We start from the raw sequence: 12,150 nt of genomic DNA, 5'->3' as shown, positions 1-12,150 counted from the left end.
ACATGTATGATGAAGTATCTTGTTTCTGGATTTTAAGCCTGTATTGAGAGGAGGCTGAAATAAATCATTTGCAATAATAGTTGAAATACGCCATATTAAGTAGTGTTAAAATGGGATGCAAAGTTGTTTGGTGTACTGGCTTTAATTTCTCTGGGGTAGAAATCTGAAAGTGTTGAGTACATTGTCATGTAAAGATTCGTCCAGCTACCTAGAACTTAGAGTGGGTAGCAAGGGAATGGATTGGGTTCTCCTGCTCTGGCTTTACCTACTGAAACTAATTTTTCAAGCAATCTCTTGGCCAGCTTGGGGAGAGTACCTGGGGAGCTTCCTTAGTAGCAGGCAGAGTAGCATTTGCAGAGTTCGAGTGTTGACAAGCAGCCTATTTGTGTTAATTTAATAGTAGGAAGAAAGCCACCTCAGATCTGGAAGGGGCAAAATGGCCACTGCCATGTGGCAGCTACTGGCTCAGCATGGATCTGCTTCAGTTTGCACTAATTGTAACTCTAAGCTTTCATTGATTTTGATCTGTCTTAAACATTTGCAGACTCATTTAGTTTTTGTAATCACTAGTGGCCAATATTTGATATTAATGTAAGTTGAATTGGAAAAAAAAAATGTTTTGTTCTGGTTACAATTCCAGAATGTTAATATTTTCTGTGTTTTTTGTTTGTTTGTTTGTTTGTTTTTCCAGCTCTTCGTTGTAGCCTCCAGTTTCTTGGAAACATTGCAGCAGGAAATGGAGATTCCCAGAATAGCATTTGGAAGTGTGCTTTCCCAGATCTCTTCTTGTAAGCATGGATGTGTTTTGTTTTTTTTTTATACTGTAGTTTCTGTGGTTATATTCAAATCTTTTGTATGCAACAGTTGTGTCTCTACTAGCACCATAAAGCTTTGAAAAATAACTTTGGGGAAAATGGGGTGGCTGAGACCATATCCTGTAGATGTTTTTTTTGTTAGTCAACCTCAGGGTCAGGTCCTTTAAAAACCTGCTTGTTCTGAACTGACAGTAAATTGATTTCATTTTACACAAACTGGAAGAAAATTATGTTTAAAATGATGATCTTCAATCATAAACTTTATTTCAGAGTTGTTTTCTATTAGTTATAAGCGGGTCACTTCCAAGAACAAAACTTAATCCTTGTGTCTTCTGATTCCTTTGCCCCTATCCTAACCTTATGAAAATATCTTCCCAGAGGTTGATGACGTATGTGTCATGAAATACTACATAAACCATTTTATACTGACACGTGACAATATTATTGGTGTATTCGGCAAAATCTTTCATAATGGGCTAATAACAAAGGCATATTTATTGAATTTGGTACTCATTCTGATTCTGTTTTTGGAGCCCACTTGTCAGCGCTGGGTGTAGGAAGATCTTACGGTTATAGAAACAGATAATTACAATTTTTACAGTTTCACTCAGTTCTTAAAACTTCAGGTAGCTCAAATCTAGTACTGGTTTTGTAAATTGCCTGTTGAGTTTGGCCTTCAGAATCTGATTTTTTCTTTGCAGCGGACTTCTTAAGTTTTCTTTCTTCTTGACTTCTCTTAAGCAATGGCAAACTCACGATTCACAAAAAGACATCAGACAAGAACAACTCAACAAGCTGAATGTCCCTTGCGTGTTTTTCCAGCATGAGTTTTAACCTACTCTCTTAACGTCATTTTCTCTTGAAGGACCTGCTTAACTTACAGCGATGAGAAAATTGTTGCCTATTGTTGTATGGTCTTGTTTACCTGCCTTAATTCAGAGAAAGTGAGAGAACTACTGGATCCTGAGAACTTGACTGTGGCTCTTCGTGTCCTGAAAGTCTACAAAGAGCAGTTGGAGTCTGAGTGGTCGTATGTATCTTTAGACTTTTTTTTTCCTTCTTAAATAAGGGTTCTCCTAGCATCAGTCTCGATATTAAAATATCTAAATTTGTGACTCTAAGTAGCAAATGAAGATCTATGTAGAAGCTATTAATTTGGTATAGCGATAACTTCCAGAATACTTTTACTGACTTTTTCTGTTAAAATAAGACTATGATTTGTTGACGATGTAGACAAATTCTAAAATCAATGTTTTTGAATTGTTTTGTTAATGAAACAGGGTTCCAGAATGCAAGTTAGTTATACCTATATGATGATCTGTGGAGATTTTTGAAAGAAGGCTAAGTCAGAATATAGTCTTACAGACTCTTGCTATTGGATACTCAAAAGACATGTATGACTAATGGTTTGTGAGTACTATGGAAAAGGTGTTGTGTTTTTTTTTTACAAATCTGTTGTCTAGTGCAACATGTAATCATTTTCATATTGAAACAGAAACACATTTTGTTTGCAAATCTTTTAAGCTTGATTTTTCTTAATTTAAGAGTATATAATCAGTGGTTTTATTCCATTGTTCTACTGAGCTTTTTATTTTATTTCTTTGCTAATGGCCATTTTTGTAAATATTATTGTCAGTTATGCATTTCAGAAATGTTCTGTTTGTCAGCAAGGATGCACATAATAATTCGGTTTAATTTTTATGAGGCATTCCAAGTGGGGGGGAAAAAGGATAATGAAAACAAAACTCTGTATATTTTTGTATCTTTCTTTTGAAGGTCATGTTTAAATTCAAAATTTAAGTAGGAATAATTGTTGAGGCTTTACTAGTTATTTGGAAAGTCTTCTAAACAGAGTTAAGATGATTGAATGAAAAGCAAATGTCATTTAATAGCTTGCTTCGGTATTGAAAAAATTACTTCAAAATTTGTTTGTGGCTGGGCTTTTTTTTATAACCAGGTCAATTTGCTTATGACATAAATTGTTTTCAGAAAGCAAACTTAAAGTTTCAGAGTCGGGTGACCAGACTTCTATTTCAAAAGTGACAAACTGAGTCTTTAATTTTGGCCTGTCAATATAAACACATGTGAAATAGATTGCTTTTCAGATAATTATCTGGATTATCCTTCATTTTCTTTATGTATTGAAGATATGCTAAAATATATTTTGACTAAGATATGAAAGCCAGGGAGGGTTGGAAGAGGTTGTCATGCTATCAAATTTGTATTTTGAAGGCAATTGCAGAATAAATGCAGCAGCAAAATAAATTGAGCTATCCGTTTCTCTGATCTTTCTAGTCTGAAGTGCATTCTATTAACTTATAAAGTCAATATCTTAACTCTGCTCTGCATGTTTGCTGTGGGTGGGAAATGGTCTTTCTTCAGAGAAAGTCTTTCTTCTTCAGTCTCGAGATTAAAAAGGGGCAAATTTCCATGCAAGACCATGATGAAGGAGAAGAGACGAGTAGAGAAGAGTATTTCTGTCATAACACGGTTATGAAATGTTTGTCTTCTAATTCCTTTCAGAGTATTTATTTTTCTCGTATAGTAAATATACAGAAAAAAAGGAGTATCTACCATGCATTAAGAAAATTATATGTTCATTTTTCTTTCATAGTACTTTAATGTTGGCTGGTTTAGTTTCAAACCTAATTATCATTTTTCCCATGTGAAAGAAAGTCATGAGTTTGTAGTATATGTTTCTTAGCATTTTATTTCAGTAATGCAGGCACTTCTCAGAGTCAGCACAGGTAAAATGTAAACAAAACAAAGTATATTTCAACAGTGCAGTATCAAATATGTAATAGGTATTCAAACAACATTACCTTGAAAGTGGAAAAAGAGAATAACAGGTGCTGCCTTTTCTGTCTCTTCATAGCTCTAGCTTTTTTGTTTGATGCATCTTGTAATTGTTTCACCATTTCATTGTCCTCCCTGTGTTTATGCTTCTTAATTCTCCATTTTCTTTTCCTGTCTCAAGAAACATGGTTATTCCCTGGTTCTTCCTTGTGCTCATCTGTTCTTACTGTGGATAGTATGTCACAGCTGAGGGCAACTTAGATGGCAAAATATGTTCTTTCTTCATGTTAGAGCTGACTTAAATAAATAAATAAATAAAAGAATCTATTCTTTAAGCAACTACAGTATTTAGATATTTGAGTGCATGGATTATCGTCGGACTATTCGGTGTGGGGTAGAGGTAAGAAAGTAACATTTTCATGTACTTCTTTATTTTTAAAAACAAAACAAAATGAAAAACATCCAAACAGAAAAGGTTTGTTGGTGTAAAAGGTTTATTTTTTGTATTTTCAGTGGGAATTTGCTAGTAAGTTCCATGTCTTATGGAATGCTGATTGAAATAAAATCTTGTTTTCTGGTTTTGGTTATGATTTTTTTTGTTATTCCAGTTAGCCATTAGTCACTGTGTTAATACTAACATCATGCTTTGATCTTAGACCAGACAATGCAACTTGTGGACCCTATGCTATGTAGTGTAGTTCTGAGTACTCAAAGATCAGGGAGAGCCTAGCAAGTTAGTAGTCTTGTTTCAAATAAAATAACCATTGTAAATTTTTTTAAAGTATCTGTATCACGAATTATTAAGAGGTTTTTTTTTCGGCTGTCTTGGCAGTATTAACACAGAATGTATTTCACAGACAACAAGTTGTTCTTACTTAGCTTTAATTAGAGAGGAATACAGAGAATTCACTTAATCCTGTGAATAGCTGGCTACGTTTTCACAAGGTAACTGCGACCTTGTACTTTGGATTCTTCTTATCTTCTTGCCTTTTTCAATTTGTAAAGCACATAGTGTAAGAGCTTTTAGGATTATTCCACCTGATGCCACACAGCCAACCTTTCTCACCCAAAGATTTTTCTTTTTTTTCTAGAGTGTGAGAATATAATTTGTCTTCAGGTGGGTCTGAAAGCCTGTTTCCTTTATTACCACTAATTCTCCTGCTGTGAAATATGGACAGATATATCCACGTAATATAATGATGCTATCGGGTTAACCCTTCTCCCTCTGTCCCCCCCTCCCTCTGTCTCACTTTCTTGCTCCTATTGCCGAGCACCAGGAAGTAAGCCAGCCAGCTCTTCTGCTGACTTTCTCAGTTCCTGCATACTCCAGCAGTTTTCTTTGCTGGTTCTTCAAATTTAGGACAAAGTTCTACTGATTCCAAACATGTTGCATCTGCTTTCTCTAGGAAACCTGTTGTGGACTTCTCATTGCTCCATTTAGTATCGTAAAGTGCAGTTCCTCTCCTGTGATCAGGCAGAGAAAGTGCACTCAGCTCTTTCATGCATGAGCTGGAATGCTTTTGAGGTGTGAATGGCCTGAACTATAATTTAAACTAGATTTGACGGTGTCCAGAAGTGACTCCCTAACACGTACTCTGTTGTGAAGAGAAGAGCTGAGCAATAAACAGGATTTCTTATTTTGATAGAAATAATGGTATTTACTCTGGCTGAGGAAAGTTGTATGTTCTTATCTTGGTGATAAGAACACTTTCTGACAAGGATAAGTAGAGAGCTAAGATTTGTCCTTGGGTCAGTGTTGATCCTGACATGTAAAAGCTGTCCTAAGGAGACAGCATCTCTACAGTTGTGCAGGTTTTCCTGTGCCTTACACTGATAATGAACAGCTATTCTTTCAATAAGAGTCTTCTGTTTATGAGCCATTTTTGGATATTGAATGAATTGTACTTTTCTGCAATGAAATGTGTGAAAGTCAAATGCAGTTGTTGCTTTGAGGATATTGAGGTTTGGACTCTGATGTATTATTGCTGCTGTTGCTTTGAGGTTAGTGTAAGTTTGGACTCTGGCATATTATTGCTGCTGTTGCTTTGGGTTCATTTTTGTTATTTCATATAGTCTTCTCAGGTTGGACTCAGTCTTGGTTCATTACTAAACACATTTTTTCTCATCTGCGAATTAAGTTGCTTTCTGATATGGAAAACTGTGTGTGAGATACAGTCAGGTAAAAATGCATAAAGAGATTTCTGTCCCTTTTCTTAAGAAGGTTAAGCTAAGCTCTCTGGCTGGACCGTAGAAAAAATATTTAGTCAGCAATTCATTGAAAATTTTGGAGCTGTACTTCAGTTCTCACTGCAGTACATACCACTAGGATTGCTTAAATGAATTTACATAGCTGTGGTATTTGCAACAAAACCAGTACTTTGTTGTAAAGGTTTGGGTCCCTTGTGCCATGGCTACCACAGTGCACAGCAACCATTTTGAAGTGGCTATTTTGGCGTTTTTTGGCTGAGCCGAAATACAAACTATTCTTCTTCCAGGAGGTTATGCTCACTGCCAGATTCATATATGACTGTGTTTAGGATGTTCTTACTTGTAAAGTTAAAAATATTACTTAATTCCTGCCTACCTTCTTGTGTCTCAGTTTGAGCATCCGGATTCGTATTACATCGCTTAAAAAGTGTATGTGTGTTTATTCATCTTGGCTGTGCTTTCTTGCTGTCAAATGCTGCTTTTAAGTATTGATAATCTTTCTTTGAATATCGGGACAGTTTGGTTATAGGCAAACCAATTATTCATGATTTTCTTCTGTTTATCATGTACTGAAACTTATGAATTAATTTTCCTCTGAAGTTAGTTTCCAATGAATTCCACAAATAAACACTTGTGATGCTCAAGTTATTTTTCCAGTTGCTGCCGTGAATCATTAAGACAAAGAGAATATCCAAGATGAATGCTTGTATTTACGGCCGTTAGCCTAACTGTAGTTTCTCTCATGGTGTCCTTACTACTTCATTCCAGTAATAAGTGTTGGGTTTTCTGCTCTTGATGTATAACAGGGGGAAGCACATCTTTAAAATCTTTTTTTTTTTTTTTCAGTGAATTGGCAATTCCTCCTCTGTTTGTGATCCTGGATTTATGTTTACAGGTCCAGTTTTCCATGTCCAAGCTGGAAGAGTTCTTAGGTGAGACTTTAGGAGGAACCTCTTCCAAAGTGTGATGCCTTTGACTTCTGTTAAGTAGTTCTCCCTCCAGTCTTGCAACAGTTCTGTAGGGAAAGGCTTTGTCAGAGAAAATCTGAGATTATGATAAACAGTTTTTCAGAGCTTCCTTTTCTAGAAGCAGCTGTTGGTAGCAGACCTTCTGTAATTCCTGTGCTGTCTGCAATAACACACTTTTCCAGTTAAAGAGCAAAGGAAGCATCTCTGAAGGCAGGACGTAGTTTTCGGGATTCCCCTGTCACTTTTGTCTACTTCTTGAATCAAGAGCTGTTCAGTAGAAAACAAGGATTTCCTGTTGGTAAAGAGGAAATGTCTGGAGTGTTGCAGGTTGGTGGCTGTACTTTCTTAAGGGGGTGCCTTATGAGAGAGAAGGCCTCAGGTTGGCAATTTATGAATCTATTCAGTGGGGGGGGAAGCAAGACATCCACTTTCTAAGCATTTTTTGAAACAAAAAGGGTGTTTTATGATTGGCATGTTGAGATTTTTGATGTGTTTTGAGAAGATGTTTGTAGGTTGACAGCATAACAAATTGCCTCAGAACTTAGATGAAAACTGTGATGCATACCTATGTGTGTCTTTGAGTGATACATACTTTTTATTAAGTGTTTTCTGTAGCATGCTTTGAGCTAAGAAACAGCTATATTTAAGACCTAAGTTGGTTCAATAAGGAATGCCCCAGTCAAATTTTGTATTCAGTTTTTGTGTGATCATACCTCCTTATCCATACTAGATGATCTGAAGTCCCATTTCATTAAGCTTGTGGTTACTTGTAAGCTTCAGAAATGCTTCTATCTCTGAAATCTGTGAAGTTGCAGAATGTAATTCCCACATTTAATAAATATTTATTGATTTAAGAACCTCCTCCTCTTTTTTGGAAGCTTGATCCTCTGAACAGCTCCAAGTTTTTTTTATCATTGCTGCCTTTGCCATCTTTAATATTAGATGCTGAATGGCACTTTAAAATAGATTTAATTAACATATATTAGGCAATGTATTTTTAAACTGCTTCTAGTCAACACAGCTCCTTAACTTGTTTCAGGCTAGCAGTCCTGTAATTTTGAATACCAGGCACTCTTCTGAGATTGCTCTTGGGAGTTAGACCAGCAGCAATGATCAGAGGAGGCAGATCATGCATCTCTAACCGAGGTTCTTCAGAACATAATCTGACTGGATGTATACCCCTTTGTTTTGTAGCCTTTGGCTAAAATGTTAGAGCAAGAAGAAACTAGAAGTTTTCAGGACTGAAAGCTGTTGAAACTTACCTGTCTTGTCCTGAATGTTTGGATCTCTATTTGGGCTTGTAAAGAGTGCTCAGAGCTTGCTGCATTCAGAATGTTTCAAGGCGAATTATGTTAAAGAATATACATCAAAGTGTATATCTTTGCAAAGACACTGGCTCTGCAGAAACAAGTTAGTAAGTATCCTTTCTTTAGTTTGATTTATGTCATACACTAATTAAATGATCCTGTCTGTTCAAGTGTTCTTTGCTGTGCAGTTGTTTTCTAGAAAATGCATGGACCTTTTTACTGTGCGTTTACTATTTAGGCTGTTAGCTTAGGAGCAAATAATTGCTAACTTTGGTGGGAAAACTTCCATGCTGCTACAGCTTGGGTGTACAAGTGATTGTTCCTGTCCTTAGTCCTGAGACCTTGTCCTTTAATGCAGGCTCCTTGTTTGAGGGGTTGGTTATGTTCTTTGGCTTCCAGCTTGCTCTGCTCATGCTCACAGTTGTGGGATTCGCATTCCGTCTTGCAAGTGGAGAGCTTTTAAACCTCTAAATTTCTTCTGTTTTTCTTCCACCTTCTTGTGATTCTTTTTTTCTTTTAGTGTTAGTTCTCTTTTATCTGTTCAGTAACAACAGATCTGTCTGTTAAACAATGATCAGTCTTTCTGCATTATGCATCTTTTGGCTTTACTTTCTCCACCCTATATTCCATTCAAATGAATAAGTGTGGTTTTCAAGCCCCTGTGAGACAATAATTTATTTTCTGTGTATCTTCATCTTTCCAATATACCTCCATAATAGTATTTTCATGCATAGTATTCTTGTCTTAAAGTGTTGACACATTAAGTTGAACATATCTTAAACATGTAAGCAACTATACTTACTCCATAAGCTAATATTCTTTTTGCAGTGCTGCTTTCTTTTGACAGCTGTTGCCTACCTAAGGATGCTGTCTGGGAATTGGACAGATCCTTCCCTTAGGAAACAAAGCTGGAACACACTGTTCAGTAACTGAAATGTTTCCTACTCAATCTATTCCCTTGTGATTACTACCAAAGTTTGAAAAGCCCTCTATAACTCTCTCTGCTGCAGTTCCAAGGGAAGAAGAAAGCACAAGTGGTATCCGGTGTTATATATGCAGTGTGATGAAAGGCCTGCCAAGCGTTGCCATTTTTTTCTGTAAAAACTTTTTTGTTTTAAAAGTGCAGAGAGCTGTGCCTTAGGCTCTGGAAAATTGTGCAGCCTTTAAAAAGGCATTCCTCTGTGTTTCCCCAAACATCCACATCTACTCCCTTTTGGGTTGGTATTAATCATCAGCAGCAAAGTGTGTTGCACAGTTTAGAAGCTACTGTATTTGGAAGAGAAACCAGCACAGAATGCTACATGAAATCTACTTTAGAATATTGAACCTGCAAACATATGTGTTTTGTAAAATAATTAGGAAAAAAGTAGTACAAAAGTACATTATAATTTATCCTAACTGAGACCAATGTGTATTCTAAAAGCTGTTTATTTTAGAAATAGTTTGGTGGCTCCATTAGAGATGAGTGTATAGCTTGTGTCATCAGTTTTTCCAAGTGTGTGCACAGGGCAGTGTAGCTACTATGAAAAGAAAAAACAGGTTGTATTTTTGATTCCTGAAGAGCGAGGAACAAAAATCCTTCATTTTAAAAAGAAGCATAGTATGCCTTTTGGCTTCCAGAAAAATGATATTAAGAGTGTGGTCAGCTGTTTGGCATTGGAAGTAAGATTTTCTGAACATCCACTTTCTCTTTTTGAGACCACAGCTGAATGATGACTGTAAAGATTAGGATGCGGGGCACCCCCTCCCCATTTTTTGCCTTTGGTTATTTTGTCCTGGCTTATGGAAAGAAGTGTGGACAGAAACTAGTGCTCCTGTGGCAAGGAGTCTCGCCCATGGGCACATATTTAAAGGCAAAGATGGAACTTCTCAGTAGAGTGCTCGTTGCTTAATTGATATGCATGTGGTACAGAGACCAGAATATATTACCTTTTTTTCATTTTGGGCTGGCAGCTCTGTCTCTTCTCTCTGACAGTCCAGGGTGTCCCCCGCCCCCTTCTACTCTACGGCAAGTAATTCTTATTTTTAATTCTAGGAAAGTTAGAGTTATGTTGCAGGTTCCAAGTTCAACTGTGGTTTTAAATAGTACTGACAATTGGAAAAGTCTCTTTAATTGTAGAGATCTGAGTAGCTTTTTTCTATTTGCAGTAGCAGGGTATTGGCACAGATTTTCCCAGTCCTTCAAAGCTCAGCCTCACATGTTTATTTGTCTTGTCACCTCTTTCTTTGTGTATATTTTATGGAGACAGAGGAATGGGAAGTAATTCTTTTGGTAATAATCTTCCATTTTTTTCTTGGTAACTCTTCAGAAAAAAATAATATTCCAACTTTGCATATAAGTAAAAATAAATCTCTTCAGTGCCTCTCAGGTGTAGCTATCAAGTTGAACAGGAGTGTATTCTGAATCAGAGAAACAGTACAGGTCATCTGAACTCAGTCTTCTAGATGTGAGAGTTGACTTAGTGGACCATGTTGTGGCCTACAAGGAGTATGTATTCATTATGGGTAACGACTTTTGAAGAAGGAAGAGAATTCCCTGTTGTGCTCTCTTCAACACAGGAGAAGAACATTCTGATGTTGAGCTCTAAATATGGAAATATTTTTTCTTACTCTTTTTTTTTGAGCAAGAAGTGCTTTAATGCTGGTGTTTGAGTAGAGTGAATTATCTTGTTTCTAGAGATCTTTAACACCACATGTACTCTGTTATTAAATAGCTTGTTTAAAATGGTTTTGATAGAGTGCTTATGTTCTTGTGCAAGGCCAGAAAATACTTCTGCTTCTCAAATGTGTTATGGTTACAAACAGTTCTGTATGAAGCACATTGGTTTTTGTTGTGGTGTGGCATTTGTTTGTTTTTGTTTTTGTTTGGTTTTAAAAATGTGAAAAGGCTTGTGATATAGCTTTGAAAGGCTGTCTGATTAATTTTTCTTCTTTTCTTTAAAATTTGGGTGATTTTGTCATGCTTGTTTGTTCAAGTAAAAAATGCTATTTCATTCTTAAGTATTTTGGATGGTGTGGCTTTATTGTGGGATGGTGAAATACACTTTTTTTTTTTTTGAGATCAGAAGAGAAGTTTGCTGATCAAACAGAATCGCAATATCTTTCTTCTTTCTACTAAAACATTTATACTTTTCCCCTCATTTTCTGAGACCAAGGACACTGTTCTCTAAACTTGCTAATGGGATCAAATCAACTTAATATGGAGCATGACGTTTTATGATAAAGCTGATTGCTTACACCCGCCTTTGATTGGAGCAAGCTTAGTGGCCATTTGGAATATACTGAGTGCAAATACAGCTTATACCATTTCGTTTTGGCTGCTGCTCAAGTTCCATGTGGTACAATGCAGCCCTTGTGCTATTGTTAAGTCTTTGAACTGAACATCTCCTCTATTATCTACTATGTAAGCACTTGATTTTTTTAGGATTTTAGCCAAACAATTTTTAACTTTAATTTTAAGTCAAGAAAATTGGCATATTTAACACTATTCATTTGTTACTGTGTTACACTTGCATAACAACTTTAATTTTCACCATTTCCTTCACTAAATTACAGTGGTCCTCAGTTTATCCCAGTTATCCCAGTAGTCTGCTGTTGGCCCCCAAAGAGAATTTAAGTCTACTACCAAAGCCTTTTGTGTGCATCTGAAATGCCGTATTCAGTCAGTAATCCAAAACCAAATGTCTTTTTTATTTCAAACTTCTGGATGGTCTTACTTTCCCTCTTCTTCTTCTCCTTTACCCCAAATGAAAAACAGGAGAGCTGAGGACTAAAAATATCAACTTTAATTTCTTGCACCCTTGTTTAACTACCACCAGAATTTCTGGACATGATAGCTCGAGTTAAGTGCTTTAGTCCACTAGTAATTCTTCTGTTGACTTCTCTTGGTGATGCTCCTGTAAAATTTGTTTGTGCTGTATTCTTTATGATGCAGTAATGTAGGAAGTGGATAAGGTAAACGAGAAAATCAAATACAGAAGGAGGAATTTCTGAGGGTTTACATATTTTCTTGAGATTAAAAGGATAAGAAGCACATACAGAAGTATATGCACCTTT

General features: G+C 36.3%; 1 protein-coding gene across 9 annotated transcripts in view; it reads left to right on the top strand.

Moving 5' to 3' along the window:
- Window positions 1-12,150, top strand: part of ATXN10 (ataxin 10) — a 117,689-nt gene that overhangs the window by 36,416 nt on the left and 69,123 nt on the right. For all 9 annotated transcript variants that reach the window (XM_083819329.1, XM_083819332.1, XM_083819327.1 and 6 more), the window contains exons 4-5: window positions 692-788; window positions 1,681-1,845. In XM_083819329.1, the coding sequence (XP_083675455.1) occupies window positions 692-788; window positions 1,681-1,845 (262 nt within the window). The remainder of the gene's footprint in view (window positions 1-691; window positions 789-1,680; window positions 1,846-12,150) is intronic.

This window comes from Anser anser (genome assembly GCF_964211835.1).
Source record: "Anser anser genome assembly, chromosome: 1".
NCBI lineage: Eukaryota > Metazoa > Chordata > Aves > Anseriformes > Anatidae > Anser > Anser anser.
This window is presented reverse-complemented; position numbering and strand designations above follow the sequence as displayed.